The 23,621-nt window shown below is 42.1% G+C and overlaps 1 protein-coding gene across 1 annotated transcript in view; it reads right to left on the bottom strand.

Moving 5' to 3' along the window:
• The window catches only part of LOC136002114 (atrial natriuretic peptide receptor 2-like), a 184,365-nt gene extending 162,106 nt beyond the window's left edge, over positions 1 to 22,259 (bottom strand). Inside the window, exon 1 of the mRNA XM_065656947.1 lies at positions 22,164 to 22,259. Within this exon, the coding sequence (XP_065513019.1) occupies positions 22,164 to 22,259 (96 nt within the window). The remainder of the gene's footprint in view (positions 1 to 22,163) is intronic.
• Positions 22,260 to 23,621: the final 1,362 nt, after the last annotated feature.

The raw sequence follows: 23,621 nt of genomic DNA on the forward strand, positions 1-23,621 counted from the left end.
TTCTAGTGAGCAATAGTCCCAGTTGTGGGATCAAACCCCCCCGTGTTTGGTGCTTGATGTAAAGGCATCTTTGCATCATGACCAAAGGAAAATCACAGCTTGGGAGTACCCACAACCAGAGATGGACATGGAACAAACATCTGGCAAATTATGTGGCCCATCCTGACACAAAACCCTGGGAATGGGCTTTAAAAAGAAGTCAATTAAGAGTTGCAACAGTTTCCTAAAAGCTGATACCTCTGACTGGAGCTCAGTGCTGGATGATGGGGTTGTTAATCACATACCTTCTCCTGAAAAAGCCTCTGGCTGCCAACAAGACATGATAACTATCCTGGTGGCAGTGTGGTTGCGGCCTCACATAGTCTCACCACCCCTGATTTTCTTTCATAGGTGCTCAAGTGGTATGGAGTAAATTGTGCAAAAGTCTGATCCCTCGGCTCGGAGCCCACACCTCACATCACTTAACCGAGGCTCATGTGGGCGGGTACCTCTCTGGCCATTTCTGTGTTGAAACAGAGAAGAGCCAACTCTTACCTCACACCAAGAGTCTGGAAAACATCTCTTCCCTCCTCCCCATTAATTACTTGGAAGGAGACGTGCTGCAGCTAATAGCTTGAGGTAATTCACCTAATTCACAGCTGGCCTGGAGGTGTTATGATTGTAGGGGATGGAAAATCTGTGTTTGAACCCAAAAGCTGTAAAGGAATCTTTAACAGTATGATTTGTGTAGAAGGCTGCATCAATACTTTATGGTACAGAGTAAGCCCAGATCACGACATCAGGAACCCCTCAAAATTGCAGGAAAAAATCCAGGCTTTGGGCTGCATGATATAAATTAAAGCATCTTTGCCAACCGAACCCCCAAAACACATACTGTGCAGAGTAAACTGTATAGGAATGTGCTGTAGCCTCAGAAAAAGGACCACCTTAGCTGTGACTACAAGCAAGGACACTATGAGGTAGGCAAAACAACACAGAAGGTGATAATGTCAAGCAGATATCAGTTAATGTGTTCCTTTGGTCTTCCCAGGTTTTTCAAGTGTCAAAGTCATCCTATCCAGTCTGCTGCAGTAGTCATCATTCCAAAACACCCCAAAATCATAAGTGAGAGCCTCAGGATGGTGGGATTCAGCTTAGGAGAAAACACCCTGAATAACTTTTGGTATGATGTAGTGTCTTCCTTTCTCTTTATTCCACAGTTCTCTTTATTTTACAGTTACTAACCCACTTTACTCCTGTTTTAAAGCTTTTTTCCACCACTGCCAACAGTAGAAACTCTGCAAAAATGCATTTCCTGGACCTTCATTCATGCTCATTCATCCAATGTAGCCTCAAGCAAGCAGCTGAATGAGACACAGGATGAGCAAAAGAAATACAACTATTTGATGGAAAAAATACAGGAAAAAAAAACAGTGTCAAATTGATGTTTCTTTTTCAATTGTCCATCTGAATTTTGGGGAAAAAAATATTAACCACTTTCGCCTACTGCTGCATGTCATTACGAACACTACAGTGGCAGAAGCAATACATGGTCTTGTGCTAAATGTATCTGTGGAGTTCAAGAAACAACTTCATGGGCAGAAAGGGGCTCATAGCTGAGTGTTACGCTCCAGAAAAGGTGGCAAACTTGCCTTTTGTGACAATGGACAATTGGCTTAGGGTCATAGAACCACAGTGTACTTCTGGTGAAATTACAGCAATTTAATCAAATCCATTTCTTATTGTGTTAAAACAGGTATAACACCCTTGTGAGATAAATAACTTTTCTTAAAAGCAGTTCAAATGGATTTGGATCTAAACCACGTTTTTGGTTGGGATTGTTTTTTAGGATGTGATCTAGAAACTGCTGAATTTTCTAAGAAGACTACTTATTGACTTGAGTTTTGATTAAATAGTTGCAGGACTGGGCTGAGATTGATGTGTCCTGATTTTTGGTGCCCCTATTAGTTCGTATTCAGCATATATTCAGTTGCACGTGCAAAATTCAGGGACACTTCTTGGAATGTTGAATTTGGTGGTAAATTCCTCTGAAAGCTTTGGCTTACAAAAGGACTATCATGATTATTTTATTACTCAGTGCCAGGTTTGCTGTTCCCTTAGACCATTTGATCTTAATGAGATCCACATTGCAAAAACCCCATGCAGTCTGTAGGGAATATATACAACCTCTATGTTTATTTAATGTTCCTTACTTCAAGACCACTTAGAATGAGGAGAAAGAAGAAGGCTTGGTTCCTGCATGTGCAAAAGTAAAGGCAGATACAAGCTGTGTCAGGAAATGAGGAGCACACTTGGAATTTATTAGTTGCTGTATTGCTTTGAGAATATTATATGCTGAGCTTGAGGAGTGCTGCTGATGTCATCTGCCATGAAAGCACAGCTGGAGCACAGCGTGAAGGCAGCAAATCCCTGAGACAGAATCACACTCTCAGTGTTTCAGCCACAGCCACGTGCAGTTTTCTGGGAACTGATGCTGTTTTACAGACAAGGAAGTCAGTCTAGAGGCAGGGCTGTAAATCCGTCTTCATAGGCAGGAGGGATTCCTGCCCAAAGGCAGGGTGGCCTTCAGAGCTGGTGTGGCACAGTCATCCGCTGGCTCCTGCACACTTGGCCAAGCCACCATCATTTGGGTCTGTCTGCAGTCGCACACCAACCTCTGCATAAAAAAAATGATTAATACTTCTTGCATCAGGGTTACGGAGACATCTCACACAGCGGACCAAGGCGGTCCCTGCAAAGAACCTGGTACAATAGGATGAGACTGGGAAAAGGTGAGAAGGTGAGGAATGAAGGGCTCAGTTTAGGGACAGGAAGGGAAGGTTTTCACTGAAATGTTATCACCCCAGATCCTGCAGATTGCCTTGAACTGCAGACTGGGAACTGAGCAAAAAAATGGTGGTCAGATCCCGACATGGCACATAAATCCTGAGCCAAGCATCCCCTCTGCTATGGTAGATCCTAACCAAAGAGTGGAGAAAAAGACCTGGCTGAGATGAAGGCTGGCTTTACTCTGATTTTCCTGATGCTTTCATTGTTTAAAACTTGGAAAAAGAGAAAAAGTGACTGGTTTTAGGTCAGGCAGAGCTCAGTATAAATCAGAATTAAATAGGGTCTACATTTGTTCAGGGCAAAATCGCAGCTGTAAGTGCAGATCAGTTTTCCCCAGTGTTGCCCCAAATCCTATTGATGAAGAGCATACATATTTCCACTAGCTCCCTTCTGTTTTGACACTGCTGTTTCCCAGTTCATTGTCATGTCAATCCCATCTGTGCGAGACTGGATTTCTTTTAACCCCAACGAAAACAAGCTCTTGCCCAGGAGTGGAGGCAATTTTCTCCTGCTTTAGCCCTTTTGTCTTCTGGAGCTTGGTCTAAGAATTCTCCATACTATAATGCAAAATGTTGTTAAATTCGTAGTATTGCAGCTGTCTTTACTTGTATTGACAGAGTTAAGCTTTCCCTTTCCTTAGTAAAAGAGCAGCATTTCATCTGCATTTACAGCTCAATAAATGCAATGTCATCTTTCAGTTGAAATTTGGCTGCGCTGTGAATTGTTTTTCTGTCTTTCCTTTCCTGCACAGCTGGAAATGAATCTCTCTCTAGTCCTTTTTGGGATGGGTTGAAGAGTGGAGAGAGAGAGAGAGAAAAAAACTAATCTGGCAAGGAAAATGTTTGTTCTAGATAAAGTGAAACAAGTTGAAGTTAAACAAGGCAGTGTCACCTCTTCAAGGAAAAGCTGACACTTGCATCAGCACTGGACTGGTGGAGCAGCAGCTGGAGTGGGGGGAGCATAAGCTAGAAATACTCGGCATTTGGGGGAGAAGGGGAGTGGCTGCTGACCAGTGGTTTGAGCACAGGTCTGTGAACATGCATGTGCCCTAAAGTGGGGAGACAGAGAGAAAGTGCCCTGGTGTTTTGTGCAAACTATGGCTGACCTCTCATTGGCATTCATTAGAGGTGGTGAAGTGTGTCCGGGTGTAGCAGTGTCGTCACATTCCTTCTCTGCCTGAGAACAGGGGGAAAAACACAGCCCTTACAAGGTATTCGATACAACTGCAAAAGAAGAGGCCATGTCTCTTGAAGTGAAGCTGTGATACACAGGGCTCCCCCTGAACCACAGCTGCAGACAGCCACTGCGGACAACTCAGAATATGACTCAGACCAATGCCTCCTCCCCATCACCACCGTTAGGGCTGCGGGACAGCTCTGCAGGCAGTGGTATACAGTCACCTTCTCTCTTGCATTTCATGATGCCTGCCGAGGAAGAAAGGTCAGACCGTGAATCCCGAGAGGTTTTGTTGGGGTTTTGCTTTTGTAAAGTAAGCTGTGGGTTTCTGTTGGGCTTGAAGTTTTTCCACGAGTTCCCTCAACAGCCTATTCTCTTCCTGTTTCCACCAGGCTGCTCATTCCGGATATCAGCTTGAACGTGTATTCTGCTACCAGCTCAGGGAACTTAGAGCTTCCTACAAAGGCTTTAAACCTACAAGCAGTAGAAGCCAAACCAGAAAGCCAGAAGCACTGGCCTAATTATGCTGAAGCTGTTTAGGTTAACGCTAAGTGACATCAGTTGTGAAATTTCATGAAGGTTAACCACCCACCTCCTAATTACTTTGAAATTATTCATTCTCCCTGTAAGAGAATTCACTTCTCCAAGGGCTGATAGGAAGAAGTGTGAGGAGCCACAAAGAAGGCAGGCTGATTGGAGCTGCTTTTTAAACAAAAAAATCGGGGAAATCTGTAGTTTGTGCAAGGTAAGATACAGTAATAAAAAGGAAATGCCTAAGGTTCTACAGATCCCAGAAAACACCAACTCAGACTTTTAGATACAAAACTATGCTATTTTCTTTCTCTTTGGCAGCACACTACATTCATACCAGGACAAACAGTATTCTATATGTAAATAGCCATAATGTCAATTTGAAGCCAAATAGGAAAGTGTATTACAGCTGTTTGCTCATAGAGCAGTTCTTTAGATTGGGACAGTTTCCCTTGCAATGAATACTTGCTCTTGGACCAAACACTCTTGCTCTGAATATATGATGCTTCCTGAGCCTGTTGTGGGGGAATGCCACAAGAAAGAGGAGAGAAGAGGAGAGGATGATAAGCAAGAGTCAAACACAAAAGTTCAGTCTAGAAGTGCTGGGGTTTTGCCCTGTCTGTCCTGTTGGGGCCATTCCAAGTGGTGAGGGGAGAATTAGAAAGTTCATAAGTCAGAGGCTCTCCCTTCTTATTTAGACATTCACAAAGGATCTAAATTTATTTAATATTGTTTACTCAAAAGCAGTCGCCAAGCAATACTTGCACAGCTCTCCATGTGGACAAGACCAACAAAAAGGAGAGAGGAGGAACATAAGTTGTAAATATTAGTCTTTATTTAGATTCCTGTGATTAAAAAAACAATCCTTGAATGTTCAAAGAGGAGGGGGAGTCAGGGAGATCGTGAAAGGTACTGAGATTCTCACTTCAGTTGACTAGGCTACCAGTATGTATTGCACTGTACAATGCCTTCCTGTTCTTTATTAGAGAATATGCCTCAGTCCATCCCACTGTGCTCTTTAATACCTCTAAATGAGCCATCTACCACTGTCATAGCATTTTAGTAGCTTCTTTCACTTGCTTCAATATTCCTATGCCCAGTTCTGCCTGTGCACCAAGACATGACAGAGCAAAACCCCTCACAAATAGGACAAGGCGAGGGAGAGAGTTACAGACAGCTCAGAGCACCTGCAGCTTAACATCTACAGATGCTCTCCTCATCCTGGAGTAGTAGTGCCTCTGAAGGACGTTGCTAGAAGTTTCTTCTCTTTGTAACAACCCTATTCACTCGTCTTATCTAACTTTACAGCACCATTCATAGTTTCATCTGCCTTCTCACTGTTATTTTTTCCTGATCAGATTTACTTCCCTTTTTCTCAAACCTCTCAAACAAACCACTGTCATCCGTTTGCAAGCGTTGTAGTCACATAATGATAAACATAACTTAGAAGAACTCTGGCAATCACTGGGAAGCCTGTGATATATGTCTCCCGAATGTCACCTCAGTAGGAAAGGATAGGTACTTGCTTCAGTGACCCACATGTGACTGACTCACCTCTTATTTTGGGTCAGAAGAAAAAAAATTACACTTGTACAACGTAACACAAAAATGACACTGTGTGGTGTTTTTTATTCTTTCCTCATGGCGTGAGGAAATATGTATTTGAAAGAGTGCTTCAGACTTACAGTTTCACTGATTGTTTCAGTTCCTGTATCATCACCCAAAATAGTGGTTTTACAGGTGAAACTGTTCAGCAATCACAAAGGCAAAAAACAAGTGGTGTCACCCACATGTGCGTGCGCGGAAATATTTTTCTGGCAGCATCTGCCATTCCAGTTTGCTGTAGCTGTATGAGTGCCACTGGGTTCTTTTCCAGTAGAGGGCAGAAATCGACACGAGGTTCACCAAGCACTAGCTCAATGTACTTAGGTTTTGCTAGAAGCGCTCAACAGAGGTGGACCCAGACCAAGTCTCTGCATTCAAAGGAGATTTGAGAGTGTTCGGTGCTGTATATGAAGCTAAATTGAGAGTTTGCTGCAGTAGCAATACTCTAATGGAAAATTCTGCATCCAAATACCACCAGCCTGTAGAGATACTGAGGTCTAAGTTTGAATTTGACCCCTGTCATTCAAGCCTCTCTCAGCTGTGCAGTTTCTTGTTTCCAGAAATGTGAAAAGCCATTCTTTTTAAAAGGACACTTCTCACTGTCCTTAATGAACTTTCGATTTCTTAGATGTAATTCCATGATATGGTCTGCATGGCATACTGTTCAATGATGTCTCTGAGGGCCATGGTACTGATAGTATCTAGATCATGTCAAGACTTGGGAAATGAAGAAAGGGTTGCATTTTGGAAAATAGTGTCTATGCAAAGAAGGTGATACACAGCACAAACATTTTTCATGCAAACAATACCTCCCAGAAAGTGAAGTTACAATACACATGTGAAGGACTCTAGGTTAGGAAGGAGATGCATTTTGAAACCTCTTTTTTTCCTCTCCTTTCCCCATGGAACGTTTTTGCCATGTATCTTTGCAACCATCTCCTGTCTACTGGTGCTGAGCCTGTCAGCCTTGCATCAGAGAGATTAAAAAGCCACACAGAAGATGCTGTTTCTACCTCCCAGGACTAGCTCATGGCCTCAGAGAGGTCTAAGATCCTCATGAGGTAGACAATTCACTCACCCTGCTCCCTGACAAACATTTCCACTATAATCTGGTTGAAAAATACATACAAAAGGAAACACGTCAGTATTACCTCAAGAAGCATGATTCTACAAAAATTTATGTTCCTAAAGATTATCAACATTTTCTAAAAGTTTGGTTGTTGTTCTTAATGTTGTATGTAATCTAGAGTCTGTGTGGCCGTTGGTTTTACATTCCCTGTGACTCCAGCCTTGCAGGCTTCCTTTCGTAAGTACACTCTCTTGTTTAAGCTTAGCAAAATATGGGATGAAAGACTAACCAATACATGTGCTTTGCAATTTTAATCTGGTGAAAGTCTTTACTGAATCCATTTAGATATGATAATGGTAGTTAATGAGAAAATCATTAGCTGAATACTTTTAGCAGCTGAGGCAAGAAAATACCTTCAGCCGAGAAGAAAAAAAAAGAAATACCTAAATTGTAGTTTAGTGTCTAAAATTTGACAGAAAGGAACATTTTTCTGTTCCAGAACATACACTGGATTCCCTGGGGGAAATGAGGAGGAAGCATCACACCCTTCAATAAAAATTCTTATTTCTTTGTATTTGCAATAGCTTTTATTACTTGCATGCACACAAGCCACTCACTATCAATGGCAGCTATTAGTGTCACATATAAAGAGGGGAACTGTGGTTCAATAAGACACCTTGGAAGGAAGACTGGGACAGAGGTTGTCCTTCAGTTGTGTTTCTACAGCCAAAGCTTATTTTTCAGCCTGGAGAAGAGGAAGCTCCAGGGAGACCTTATTGTGGCCTTTCAGTACTTAAAAGGGGTCTATAAGAATGATGGTGACATAATTTTTACCAGGGCCTGTTACAACAGGACAAGAGGTAATTGTTTTAAACTAAAGGAGGGGAGATTCAGGCTGGACAAGAGGAAAGAATATTTTACCATGAGGGTGGTGAAACCCCGGCCCAGGTTGGCCAGAGAGGTGGTGGATGCCCCATCCCTGGAGGCATCCCAGGCCAGGCTGGACGGGGCTCTGAGCAACCTGAGCTGGGTGAAGATGTCCCTGCTCATGGCAGGGGGATTAGACTAGGTGAGCTTTGAAGGTCCCTTCCAACCCAAACCATTCTATGATTCTATGATTTCTGAGAAGCTTGATTGGCAGTGGGGTGGAGGAAGAGGACTGCCTCTTCTGAAATATTTTGCAGACCTGTGTCCATGGGAACAGCTGCCTTTTGGAAAGGGCTGTGCACGGAGAGGCAGGGAGGGCACTGCTCCCTCATACCACACACCCTCCATCCTTACCCACAGCTTATAACTCTCAGTGACTGCAGCACCCAGCTTTACCAGGAAAACTGCTTCCCCTGCCAGCAGGTCAAGCAGTCAGAGGTGAGTGGGGAGGAACACTTCACCCACATTGACCAGTCTTTTTTATTCTGCTGCTCTGCACGGCTGAGAGCAAGGGCTCGAGGTTGCAGCTGCATGTATGCCTGTCATGAGACGAGGCACCCCAGAAGCAGCACTGATACAGGAAGCAATAACTGACATGACCTGAGCCCCTGAGAGCTCAGAGACACAAAGCTGCCTTGTGTGGTGCAAGGTCTCACACTGCAGTGCAGCTCTGTGTGTGGGAAGTCCACAGTGGCCTTGCAATAACCATAAGCAATTGCTCGGACATGGATCATTTTGCAAGTGAAAGCCATTTTTGTTGTCTGGTGCTAGTAAGTAAATGAGATGGCAGGTGACTTACCAAATGATGCTAGCACATTTGGAAAGTTGAAATAGCTGATAGAGTCTGAGAAAATGTACAAAATTCATGGGATGTGGCTAAAGGAGAGAGTTGCATGACATGTATTTCTGCCTACTGGACTCAAAGCCTTACTTCCTCTCGTAGTGACTGCTAATAGATTAGGTTATATCAGGTTATATAGGCTTAATATCCTCTGCATCCTTACTTCCCTGGTTCACACCATGTGCTGAACTGGTCTGTCCAAAATTCACACTTGAGTTGCTTCTTCGTCCCTGCTGATAGATTTCACCCGTCCTCTGGGCTTTCTCCTCCACATGGGTCTGAGTCCCTGGCAGCCTCCACCTGGGCAGGGAGTCCACTGGGGTTTGCCCCTACCCCCGTGGGCTGCCACCCTGGCTCTAGGACTCTGGCAGCACAGGTTATTTACAGGAGATCAGCCTGTTATTTCAAGGTTGCAGGGGCAAGAGAGAGTGTTCATTTTCATTGTGACTGCCCGTTTCCTAAGACAATTAATACTGCAGTAATGACAGTCATAAGGGCGAGCTTCTTACAGTGCTGGAGTGATCTTTAGTAGGGACAGGCTCGACGACAGCAATCTCAAGATGTCTGAAATACCACAGAGATCCTCTAATGGGATTCAGGAATGCCTTTTTCCTCATTTACTGAGTACAACTGGAAAGACATATGATTTTAATTTTAGCTAGCTCTCCACCATTTCGGAGAGATATTTACAAGAGTATAAGCTGACAGAACAGCTCTGCAGAACAACAGCTCATTGATGTATCTCACAGGACCTACCAAATAACACCTGATGGAACAGACAAAACCAACCACAGAATGGTTTTGTGCTTAATACATGCGCTTTTGTGTGTTTTTTGTGGGGTTTTTTTGGTTGTTGTTTTGGGTTTTTTTTGGTTTGGTTTGGTTTGGTTGATTGGTTTTGTTTGTTTGTTTGTTTGTTTTCTGGCTGTGTAAATGTCTTTATGCCTCTCTACCAAACAGCCAGTAGAAGGTAACTGCTGGAGTAGGCGCTTACTCTGATCATTTTATTGGATCCTATAATTTATTTATTTATTTAGTATGTTTCTTTTTCTGTTTTAATAGGGCTTCTTGCAGGGTTGCCACAGGATTTGAGCAGTATTTGTTATACTGAAGGAGACAGGTGAAATAATATTCATGTTGTATGTGGCCAAAGAAATTATAGGATATATTGAGGAAAATGACCCTACTATTGCAAACCTAAAGGTTTCTGAGTACAGTAATGACATGAAGAGAAGTAAAAAGTAAACTAATAGGATTAAGAAGAAGATCCCAGCTTGGAACAAATTAGGCTTATTGCATTAGCAGAAATCTATGGCGATGTGTCAGGAGGCCTAGAGAAACCCCCAGGAACAGTTTGACATTGGAACAGCTCTTGGTGTCCAGAGCAGCAAGGGTATCAAATGCTTTGTGAGTTAATCCTGTTAGCCAGGAGTACGGCATAGAAGGGAAAGAGCCTAAACCTCACCAGACACTTTTCTGATTTTATTTTATATTATTTTTTTTAACTGGCTGTGTTTTGTCTCTGTACCCCAAAGCTACAAAACCAGCAAAGATTGTTTTTAAATAATGTGTTGAAAGCACCAGCCAGGTCCCTCACCGTAGGGGTTTTCAGCCTTTCAGTCATGCCTGTTGCATCCGACTGCATAAATATGGTGTGGCGTGTTTGTTAGGGGCTAAACACTCTCGTTTTCTAAATGAATTCTGAATACTCGAACCCTGACACTGGAGGAACCCAGAGCTTCAGGGTGAAGAGGAGGCTCAGTCTGAAAGGTCACACTGGAGTTGGACTACACGGGGCTTTGCCTCTGTCCGCTATCTTGTTGTTTGGAAAGATATTCAATTGTTCTTAAGCAGTTTATTGTGAAGAATATCTTGAAACTGTACTGGGAGAAAAAGAACATAGCAGGAGGAAACTTGGTTCCTGCGTCCTTTCAGTAGCTCAATGTTTTGTTAAAAAAAAAAAAAAAAAAAGAAAGCAAACAGGTATAAGGGGTTTTTACTGGTCTTGAATTGCAAAGAGCTTCTCTTCTACCCCCAAAGTTAGCCTTGCCAGCATGCAGTTTTTTCTTACTTCATGCATATACCTGGAAAGAAGAGGAAAGAAATAAATATCTAGCAAGCCTTCGACACTTTTTCAAGTACCACCCCCTCCCACCCCAGATTCGGCCACTGCACTAAAACCTGATCTGACATATGCTCGGTTGCTGCATGCTGCTGCAGTAGTCCTGAGGCTCCATGCAGCACCTAGAGAAGATGACAAGTGGACTGTATACGGACAAAGTGCTCACCTACATCATGGACTTGTCAGGCAGGGCTTTTACCCTCCAGCACTCCTGCTCTTGCCTGTGCAAGAGGGGCAGTGGTACTGCTCTGGTCCATGAGAGGTTGTGAGATGAGTGACATTACAGGCATAAAGCATTCAGCCCCTGTGGTGAGAAAGGTCACAGCACTTCAGACAGGTCAGCTGATCTGAAATGCTTAAGGGAAATCTTGCCTCATAGAGACTGATAGGGACAAATACATGAATGGCTGCAATTTACTTAAATATGTGAGGTATCTAAAGTTGTATTTCTACCTAAAAAGCAGAGGACTAAGCAACAAAATACTGTTTGAAGTGTGACATTACTTCTTAGCTCAGACTTGTAACTCCACGGCGGCTCACTGTGTGAGCGTCAGGTATGCTTTTGTTTTGTTTGAACGTGGAGGTTGTGAATCTCCTGCCTTGTGCACACAGGCACACACATGCGCATCCAGGAATATATACCTGTGTTCCCAAGAACACTGTGACTTCTCCAGCAGAGCTGGAGAGTCCCAGCCCATTCCCAGTAACTCTGTTCAGCAGGCAGCTGTAAGTATAGCAGTGGTGCCAGAGGATTTGCTTCCTGGAAGTACTGAGTAGTCTCCACTTTCACATATAGGCAAATTTACCTTCCCAAAGCGCTACTGGAAAAGTCAACAGAAGTGTCAGGGGTTGTGTTTGCTTATACTCTTTCAAAGCATTATTTGGCACAGCACAGCACTGAGCAGTTGACTCCCTGAGCCCAATAGCACTGAAATTCAAAAAGAAAAAGATAACTGAGTTTGACCACATAGTCTTCTGTTTCCCACATTGGTAATGCTTTGGTCAAGATAACAGTTAAATTGCTATGTTAAAAAGAACACCAACCACTTCTGAAAAGAACAAAGACAAATGCATTCTAAGCTTTCATCACTCAGAAGTGTTGATTTTAGCCACAGCAATCTGGTACCAAGTGAGACCACCAAATGAAGGCAGCTCCAAAGGTATCTTTGCAAAGCTCATGACAACTATCCACTGGGTGCAGGTAGCTGACTGCAGAACAGGCTTCTGCAGCAGTTAATGGGTGGACTGCCAAAGGAGAGCACTGGGTAAAGAGCAGCAAAATTATGTGGAGAAGTTGCTCCTTTAGGGTCCTTCCTCTGTGCCTCTTCACAAAACTGCAGGTCACAGTACTGCCAGAGTTCCTTCTGCTGGCTGTCCCTTAAAGTCACTCAAAGGAGTTCATTTGTCCAAGACAGGAGGCATCTAGATCTAGACGACAGAGAACAACTACTTGCTCTGGTACAAATTTACTCTGTAGCCGTGGGAAAGAGGCTCAGGTCTCAACAGAGCAGTGTAGGATCTCGTAAGAGTGTAGAATAAATCCACTACATGGTGAGGTGCAGTAGCAGTGAAAATGCAAAGAAGTGACAGTCACAACAGAAATGGCCATCACCCATGAGAACAACATAATCAAAGTACAGCAGGTCTGGACCAAAGCAAGGGGGCAGCTAGAAAGAAAATCCTAATGTAGTTTTAGGCATAGTAATTCCTGAAGATGTTAACAAGAAAATGTAGAGAACCTGTTCCATGCATTGTCTCCACAAGATCAGTGTTTATGGATAAAGCATTTGCAGCTTAGTAAAGTAGAAGCTATACAGTGAGAATTAGACTGCAATTGGATAAAGGACTTCAGGTGTACGAAGGACAGTATTCATGAGGTTACTCGAGGAGAAAATTAGGATTATTGTTCTGCAAGGTATGTAGACAGCACCAAAGACACAGGGAGCTTGGAGACACAGGAATTACAAGAGCTTACCAGCTACAGCACACCACAGAACAAACACAAAAATTGGGGTAAACATGGATACATTCTTCCTATGGGAAAAAAAAATAAAAATAAAAAAAAATATATATAAAGGAGTAACAATTTAAGTAGAACCACTTGTGATAACACAAATCAATAATAACGATTAGACAATGAAAAACGTCCTCTCATCTGGAAAAGTTTCCTCTGTCGTCAGGCTCACTGCATGCTGAGCTTCTCACCAGCAGGTACATGGAGACCCCTGTTTCCTTTTAGAAAAAGTGAAAGATACAGCTGTTGAAAGACCAGTGAACTTTCTTAACATTTAAAAACTTACAGGAATTTAATTACTAAGATTCTTTTCCTTCTGTATATAAAATCATATTTCCTAGCTTTTTTTTCATTATATATCAGTGTTCGGTAACTTTAATCATTCTGTTGTGTCCCCCAATTATCTTTTCCAGTAAAGATCTCTCAAAATCAATTCTTTAGAAGTGAATCACAGGGTATTTTTGGGACAAGTGACATTAGATTTCTCAGTGAAATAATGAGGGTGTCATTACTTAGGGTATGGCAGAAATTTAGATTAGTTTGCAGCTTGCAAAGGTCAGGGCTGTAGAGCAACAGTAGGTGTGCCATCGCAAAGCAGGTCCACATTAAGTTTATGAGAGCAGTCACTAGATTTTGCAATGAAAAAAATCACCAATTTTGTTCCATACTGTTTCTCTGGCTCCAGAACAACCGTAAATTTAGGAACAGGGTTCAGGAAGCAGCAATCAGCATGACAGGCAAGAAAACACACAGAACGAGCTCAAGAGAGTAACTCTTCAGCCTTACAATAATAAAATTAGGAACTAGAGCAGAAACTCCATTTGAGAAGTTCAGCGTTAAGTTTAACGTTATAGCAGAAGAGAGTGTGCCAAATAAATGTTGTTCAAAGCTGATCAATTTCAAGAAAGGAACTGCAGAAAATGAAACGAACTGTAAAGCAAATGAAAATGACTAAGGCAGAAAAAAGGAAGAATTCTAGAAGCAGCCAGGGAGCTTCTAAAAAATACTGTGTTGGAAGCCAAAACAAATCGTGTGCCACAACTCAAAAAGAAAACAAAGCAGATGAAGCTCTTCATAGTTCACAGTCCATTGAAGTTAATGAGGTTTCAAAAGGAAAATATTAACATAAGCATTTAAAAAATCAAAAGGTTCCTTAAATGAGAACAAAGGCAAATTTTGAAAAAGGGATTGGGGCAAGGTTTGCCAGTGGGCTCTATGAGGCATAGATAATTTCTCTCAAACGTTCCTAACACAAGCAGGTTTGCTGTGGGAGTAGTACAAGAGGAATGGACTGCAAAGTGGGGCCAGGCTTGCATGCTTTCCTCAATTATGTCCCTGTTCAAGACCAAAAAATTGGGCTGGGTGAACCACTGTCCTGAGCTGGTAGCATATTCCTCGAATTCTTATCTTAACCCTACTTTAGGCTTAAGTTTTTGCTATATTAAACCCTACTAAATGTAACTGGAACACCAACAGGAAATTATTAAAGATATTTTTCCATGGTAGAAGTGCATCCCTAGGAATAATGCTAAGTCTCACTCTGGTAACTAGTAAGGCTGGGCTGAGAACACTTTTTCCTTAAAGCAAAAGTTAAAGACAAGTAGTAACAATGGCATTTTGAGATGCCTCCAAGCCTCACCCCCCAAAATTTAACACAGTAGATTTCTTTCCTAGAGATTCTGAGAAACTTCTCATAGTTTTCTGTCTGTGAATATGGCTAAGGGTTAAGATAAGGATTATATTCAGTGAAGCTAAGTATATTCAATATAGTACTCTGAGTTGCCTTGCATAAATTTTGGTCAAAAGCTGTTTGCTTTGTTGGTGATAAAATTAGGAATGTCACTGAGGCAAGTCTGAGCTTAAACTAGGTGTTAGGTTTTGAGTTCATGCTTGAGAAATGTTTGCCAGGGGAAAGAGGACTCCAGATTAATTTAGGAAGGGGACAATAGCCACTGGATTTCTCAATGACAAGATTAGGAGAGCCTTCTCCACAAGATTCCTAAATCTACTCCTGACCCAAGGATGGGGTTGGAGTGAGAGTGCAATAAAACAGAAGGCTAAACTCTACAGAAAAAATTATGAGTGGCATTTGTAAGTGTAGGCCACAGTAAACATAGATCTTTGGCCTAAAGGTCCTTCAAGTAGGACAGTTAGAAACTTTATTCTGAAGGGTACTGCTTCAAGCCATGCAATACTGAGTTTGGGATTAATTTTTTTTATTTAGTACAGTGGGATCTAAAGAGTTATGGCAGCAACAAGGAACAAGCAGTTAATTCAGGACAGTAGGTTTTAGCTTCCAAGAGACAGAAATACAAATTCCACTGGGTATCACTGAGCTAAATCTTAGATCAGGGATATTCCATGTACATTAAAGCAGAAGGAGAATAATGACAGTAAGGATATCATGGGAAGGTAGACTCTTTGGTTAAGGGTTTGGAATGAGAAATAAAAGGAATCTATTGAGCAGAAATTACTCTGCCCAACTCATTTTCTTGACTAGTCCTCAAGTTGCATTTAGAGTAAGTTGTTTCTTGGTATCATAGGTTTGAATTTGAGTTTCCATCTGAGTTATAAAAATTTAAAGAAGATATTCTAAGAAAACCACAAGATTAAGCTGTGGCAGCTTCCAAGATGGTGTATTTATGTCTGAGAATGAGCTCCTTGCCATGGGGGATCCAGGAAAGTGAAAAATCACAGAGCAGAAAAATGATATTTTTAAAAGCATGTCTGGGGTGCATGGAAAGCTGTGGAGTGCCCTATGGACACAGTACATGCTCCCCATAAATAACTCCCCACACAGTTTCTCCAGGACTTGAAGTAGTGCTTTTAAACTGCAGTGAAAGTGATGGTGGTACCTAACTCCACGAGGACAAAACTTGCCCTGAAGTACATCCTTAGTAGTGGAAAAGGCTAAACAGCTTCATTATGGAAAAAAATGGCAAAAATCCCAAAAGACTTGGCTCTAGTATTTGCTTTACATTTCCTAAAGCTGTCTTCTCACTCCAAAGCAAAAATGATTAAGATCGTTATGATGTGTCTGCACGCAATTTCAGAGCAAAATGCTTTCAGTTGCTTCTCTGCCAATCTGACAGCAAAAAGTTACATTGCCTTTACACTTACCTAAGACATGGAAGCTCCCACGTACCTCTCTGAAAGCCAACCTTTTTATTTTTATAAGTCAAATTAAAGGAAAACCAAGATATCTCTAACATTAGGTATAGTTGTTGTAGGTATACTAGAGGATGGGAATGCTTAGAGATTCATCATTTACCTTTATGGCTTATATGAGTGAAGATTACTGGTAACCTCATCTTTAAATTGAGGAAAGCCTGGACAGGCCACAGATTCCAGCATATCACCTTTCATACAGCCTTCTATTCTGACACAAAAGTTCTGGTGTAGGCTTTGCATTTCTTTTGTACTTGTTTCTCAACCTCTTCACTGTAGGGTGACTGCAACAACTTATTGAGATCCTTCTTGAAAGCACTGGTATCAAACGTGCAAAGAACTTAACTTTCTACTGGATTTATATAGTCTCAACAACTCTGCAAGCAATTATGTCCTTTCCTATGTAACGCAGGAGATTAAACCCCCAGAATTTTAATTCCTGAAGCCCCTGCTTTCACTGTTTCACTCCAGAAAAGTGTGGAAGTTTTAACCCCTTATCAACACCAGCATCATTAAACTAACTCCTTCCCTTGATCTAATGCCTTTATTTGGCACAATTTGATTTTGTTGTTGAAAATTATTTTTCTCTTGACTGTAGGGGGAACGTGAGTTGGATCTTCAGAGTAATTTTTTCTTGGTATTGAGGGAAAACTTCCATCTAGAGATTAGGATGGAGGGGCCATATCTCTAATTTACAGTTTGTCCCTCTATCCACTTAAGTCCAGACTAGTCCAAAGGGGTGTTGGTTTTGTAGAAGCTATTTCTGTTGAAAAGGTTGGTTCCATACATGCAGGGCAAGGGAATTTGAATGGAACAGTTCTTTTCTAAAAATAAACCAACTTGGTTCTGGCAAGAGTTTTTGCAAAAGCATCTGATATGACTGGAACTCTGGCTATAAACTTTTAGGTATAAATGGGGAGCAAAGAAAGATTCCAGAATGTGTCAGTCATGAAGCTGCTCAGTTGGGGACTGTGAGTTTGTATATTGGTGAGGTTGTTATTTTCATACTAACAGTTTTCTCAACACTCTGTCTCTGAAACATTTCCTAGATAGAGGCTGCAATTACTTGCTCCTCATGTTTCTCAGACTCTGAAAGACTTTAAATTATCTTTGGAGGAAGAGGACGCAGGGAAGTAAAGAGGAATTTGGCCTTCTCATAAGAAGAAGAAACTAAATATACTCAAAGGAGAGACCTCTCATGCTGGAAATATGGAATTCTCCCAGGGTTTTCCAGATATTTTGAGTAACTTCAAGATGGCGATATGAAATAGGAGAAGGGAGCTTTTTCCCATCAGATAGGAACAATTTGTGCTTCCGGCCAAATTAGCCTTATAGAAAAGCCCAACAAGGAAGGATTTGGATGTCTCATCCACAACCCAGTTCCATAGACTTAAAGGATCCGTTAAGCATCCAGATGCTTTAGGGTTTTTCTCAAACACAACTCAAATGTGTTGAGGCTACATATTACTCCATGCCATACATAAATCTGTGCTGAAGTTAGCGGGAAGCCCACTGCATCCACTTGTTGTTCAGTTTCTCCATGTCCTCACTGAACTATGCAGCAGCGGGACGTTAAATAGCATGAAAAGCACTTGTGGAACTGTGATTTGTCACACTTGTTACCTCTGACCTGCTCGTAATTCAGTGCTGAAGGCATACAGCTCATTCTTACTCATGGACCTCCCATGTGGCACAAGTCGTCTTCACTCTGTGTTTTACTTGCTTGCAACTCTGATTTTCCCAATATGTCAAAAATGTTGTGGACCAGATGCAAAATCTCAGAATATCACAGTTCCCACAAGACATTTTATCCCCTACCGCGGAACTAAGTCTGAAACTTATCCCATCCTTTCTTCACTTGGAGTGTAGCTTTACTCTGGAACATGAAAAATGTGTCACCTCCATTTCTCCCTCTTCTGTTCCTGGTCTGAACTTAGAGTCATGTCTGGATGCTTTAGCGAAAAAATTATTATTTTTTGTCAGCCAACACTCAAGATCCACCCTGTGTAACTGAGAAGCAGCCATCTTACAATTATTTTCTCTACTTTGCTGCACAATAGAAGTAGCGTACATTAGCCAACATTTTGTTCCTTTGCTCATAAAATCAATCAGATTCATACCAAAGTGACTGCATCATTGAGACAAACAATGTCCAGAGAAACAGACTTCTAACTTTTTTGCGCATGAAAAATTTGGTCTTGTTTTCCTCTTCCCACTTCTGAGAATACTGAGACAATTTTGGCTAATGCACATGCTCTTTAAAATACTATCGTTCTTAGCTGATGAAAGGAAGAAAAAGGGATGGCTTCTTTGCTGGAGGAAAATGACACATGCCATAAAGAAGGACGTGCAGCGCTCTGCTGGGTACAATAGCTCTTCATGCTAGTAACTCTAACCTCTTCCTAACTTTCCCACTTTTTGACTGAGTATAGAAAATATTGCTAGGGCACTTGGGTAGTTTTCACATTTTCCTGCTGTTTTGGAATCTTGTTTCAACTCAGTCATGGCACAAAGTTTCCTTGTGAAACTGTGTTGTGCAAAATAAGCAAGGGTCATGTGAATACATAAGAAATAGTTCTGCATGCATGCAACAGGCAAAGCTTTGCTCTTTGAGCCAAATGTCAAGGAAGAAAGAAAGGAACAGCTTGCTTCTTCAAGCATAGGATGGGCCAGAGACACAAAATTATTGTGTATACATTATGTTCAGTAGAGAGTCATGAATGCCAAACAATGTAGGCTCCTGTGGTGTTTGCATGAAGAACAAGCAAAAGGGACCTTTACATGACTTCTGCTTGCAAACTGGATGGAGTTTTTACTTTGGTATTGAAAGATACAAGGAGAGGCTGAGTGAGTGATTCAGAACATATTCTGTTCTAAACAAGAGTTTCCTTCCGCTACTGACTGATTAAATACAATGGTTAAATATAGCAACCCAACTGCTTGGGGTTCTAAGGACTGCAAGAATTTAATTAACTTTGGGACAATCAGTTCTACAACTGCAATGTATAAGTGATAATTAGCCCTTGGCAAAAATCAGCGAAGCAAAGCAGGAGGAGTTCCCTTTCTTTCTCTCTCTGCTGCACAAGCTTCCACAAAGTGCCAAAATTCAGGGCCAAGGGAATGTTCATTAGAGTACTTGCCCGCCTTTCCTTGTGATACCATGTTTGTCCCACTAAGGCCAAGCTGTGGCTTATAGCTGTTAGCCATGCAAACAGTTGCAACGGCGGCTTTGCCTGTTGCTACAGCACAAGCAAAGCCTGCACTCCTAGGCATGGCCCCGCTGCTCCCTCAGGGACTGTTGTCTGTATCACAACGAGCTGACAGAGGAAAAATATCCACCCAGCAGAACCACCCCCCACCCAAGTCCACATGTGCACCACGTGTTTTCCTGCCTCACCCTTTGAAGACTCTACTGGGAGCATCTGTAAATGTTTCCTGTCCATATTGGAGGAGGCAGCGGAGTCTCGAATCCTTGATTCAAACTGCAAACTCTGCCAGAATCTAAACTTGCTGCTAACTTAGACCCCGAGTGGTAAGCAGCACCAGCAGAAGGGTTGAGATAAACTTCCTCCAAACTATGGACCTTGTTACAAATGTCGATGTGTCGATAAGGACTTGAATACCCTGGTGCACTCAAATTATTGCAAAAATGAATATGACATGCTGAGCATCACATCCCAAATCTGATCTGGGGAATTATCCAGAAAACCACTCAAAAATGCCATGTTGTAAAACGGATGGGAAAAGAAGTGAGATGGACGCAAAAGGAGTGCATACATGACAATAAAGCTCTGCAGCCTAGCTGGCTGAGAAGCAGTGAAGGAAAGGCTGAAGAGCCAACGTGAAGGTATGGCAGCTCCCCTGTCAGTTGCTTGTAGTGAAGAAATCAGGGAAGTGTGTTTATGAGAGTGTCCTCCAGGAGAAGAAGCAGATTCCCATTGTTTCTGATGGAGCAACACAGACAACAGTCAGCTAACAATAGTTGCAATTTAAGTGTCATTTGGATCTGGAAATATTTTATAACCAGAAAATGAGCCTGCCATGTGAATAAGGAGGAGTTACAGGCCTTCACAAAAAGGTAGCAACATGGAGTGTGCTGCTGCCACGAGATAAATATATCCACCCTGCAGTCAGGTGCATAGAGAAAAAGAGAACAGCAAGGAGTAACTTGCATGTGTTATTCTGGTTGTGATCTGCCCCCAGCTTTTCCCAGAAGCATCTCAAAGCATTCAGGAATTTAGTTTTGCTCATGTGCAGTGCAGTCAACTTGAGGTTGTACAGTGGTCTACACCCTTCATGGAACTACTAGATAATGTAGAGCACATAAAATTGGTGTGATCAGAGGTCACAGCCATGACATAACAACTGTGTCCCATCACCTGGCCAGAAAGGTTGAAAATTTTAGTATAATTATTATTATATCTTCCGAAGAACAATCTGTGTAGGGTGCATGTACTCTAAGCAACCATGTAAACATTTACCCTTCCTTTCTTTTGCTGAGAACTTGTGAGCACTTGGACACTGCGACACATTTAGATAATGAGATCTAATGAGGGACATTCGTCTTCTCATAAACAATATTGGTGCTCGGTATGGAAACTTGTCTCTTTAGCTTTGCTTTCTCTGTAACCACTAATCCTTTCTGTCTCTTCTGAAGATGAGGTCAGGTATCTGCCTTCCCCGGGAAAAATTCCTCTTAAAGGTTTCTTCTACACACCCTCCTTTCCTTTTGTCTCTGAGAGACTGCTATGTTAAGCTGAGTGAATAGTGGAGATATCTTTCTTGTTCTTAATTTCACATCTTCCTTGTGGTTTCTGTTAGCTTTACTGTACTACTCAAGAAAAATTTTTATCTTCTTATTGTTGTCTACTGAGAAGCCAGTTTTTAAGGATGATCTCTTTGGCATAATTGAATCTGAGCTTTGCTTGATTTGTTTTTGCTTTTTCAGGTGCTCTGCTTTTCTTCGTCTCTCCTTGGAGTTGTTGTTCAGGAGCACATCAGCAATGAAGTCTCGGTCATCTCAGCAACTATTGTCAATCCACAACTATTGTCAAACCACTGTTCATGCCAAATCCCTGTTTACTCTTTCTCTGACACAGCACTTCACTTTTCTCTTCAGTATCATGATTAATAACAGCAGCCAAGCTTCTTTGAGACCAAAAGACTCTCCATAACAAAGATTTCTCCAGGCTGGTTTGGGAGCTTTGAAAGCCAGTGATTTGTTTTGCGTACATCTACAATGGGTTAAGTGGATGTATAATATCTAGTCTACACAGTGGTGAGCCTATATCCAGACTTTTCCCAAAACTTTCCATCTACAGCTCCTTTTACCTCATGGGGCCCAGCACTTGCAGAAAACTTTCAGATTAAATACAGCTCCTAACTCATTTCCATATATCATGGTTCCTCCCAACCCATTTTGGGGCATTTTGACAACGATTTTGTGTTTCCAGTGTGCTGGAGGGATCTCTTTTCTTTCTCAGGCATTACTGCCGAGCTCTGCCATGGTTTCTTTTAAGTGGTGGGTGTCACATACCTTTAGTATTAATGCTAGGAATTTTTGACTGCTGTTCTACTGTTTTTCATCTGCTCAGTTGCAGCTCGTAGTTCTGACATTTCTATTGGAGTGATATAAATGATATCTTGGCTAAGTTTGCATATTTCATTGGCTGTTATATTAAGGTGGAACCAAATCTGTTTGGAAGTCCTGTTCCTTTGACTTTTTTTATCTTTTCCATGTTGTTCTACCTAAATCTGAGGATGTTTGCCATTTTGCTTTCGATTCGCCCATTTCTTCTTTTGCAGATTGTCATTTGGCAGAGGGCTCTGCATTTCCTCACTTTACTGCAGCTTCTGCTTCAATCATTAGGTCTTCACTTACCTTTTTTGCATTGTTTTTCCCTACTCCAACTGCTTCCTTGGGCACGTCCCGTCTCCCTGTGTCAAGTTTTTCAGTGAGCTTTGCAGGAGTTTTCATTGTGGTGCTTTCCTTTCCTGAGAAGTGTCCCACATCTCTCAGCTCCTTCAGATCTTGCTCACTGGGTGTGTATCCAGTTGTTCCACATGCAGCTTAAATTGTGTATTCTCTGCATAATGTTAATTATTCTCCCAGTGTGCCCTTTTCTCCTTCCTCTCAAATCCATTCCTCAGTAAAGCAGGAGCTTCTCACAGCACTGTCTTTCTTCTCCAGTACATGCTTTTTAGCAGGGCCTGTTGCGATAGGACAAGGGGTAATGGTTTTAAACTAAAAGAGGGGAGATTCAGGCTGGACAAGAGGAAGAAATTTTGCACAAGGGTAAAATACTGGCACAGGTTGCCCAGAGAGGTGGTGGATGCCCCATCCCTGGAGACATCCCAGGCCAGGCTGGACGGGGCTCTGAGCAACTTGATCTGGGTGAAGATGTCCCTGCTCATGGCGGGGGGGCTGGACTAGGTGACCTTTGAAGGTCCCTTCCAACCCCAACCATTCTATGATTCTATGCTCTGCCTTCTGTTACTGCATCTATTCTGCATTTTCCACAGTGTTTCCCATTGGTCTCTAAAGGTTTAGATCCTGTTTCAGAAGAAAAGCTGGGGTGATAAATGTGTGTCCATACATTCAGTCTAAGGATGTGACTAGCACAGCACAGATCTGCTGGCACCTGCTTTGTCACTGTGCCAAGCAGGCTAAGTTAACTGTCCTTTACATTGTCGGAACAAGAAGGCATGACTTAGAATAAAACTGAATGTTGATATTAGCTCAGCGCAAAAGTAATTGTGGCTTTGGACCGTGGATTTTAAATCATTATAATGAGGCTCAAACACATCTTTATCAATCAAAATAGGAACCATTACAATCAACACAGTTTTGCCAATGAGAAATAAGTTTGTTTATTCCTGTAGCATAAAAATCAATGCTTTGGAATTCAACAAACTCTTGGGAAGCATTTTCTGCATCCTGCTGGTTGTGGAAGTGTTTTCCCTGTAAATAGTTGTCGGGATGCTTGAAGAAGTGGTAGTCGGTTGGTGAGAGGTCAAGTGAATAAAGTGGATGAGGCAAAACTTTGTAGCCCAATTCCTTCAACTTTTGTAGTGTTGGTTGTGTGACGTGCAGTCAGGTGTTGCTGTGGAGAAGAATTGGGTCCTTTATTGGCCCTCAGGCGTTGCGGTTTTCAGTGCCTCTCATCACCTTGCTGAGCATTCTTCTCAGATGGAATGGTTTCACTGGGATTCAAAAAGCTGTAGTGGATCAGACCAGCAACAGGCTACCAAACAGTGACCATAAACTTTTTGTGGTGCAAGTTTGGCTTTGCGAAGTGCTTTGGAGGTTCTTCTCAGTCCAACCACTGATCTGGTCCTT

This window comes from Caloenas nicobarica, chromosome Z (assembly GCF_036013445.1).
Source record: "Caloenas nicobarica isolate bCalNic1 chromosome Z, bCalNic1.hap1, whole genome shotgun sequence".
Lineage (NCBI taxonomy): Eukaryota > Metazoa > Chordata > Aves > Columbiformes > Columbidae > Caloenas > Caloenas nicobarica.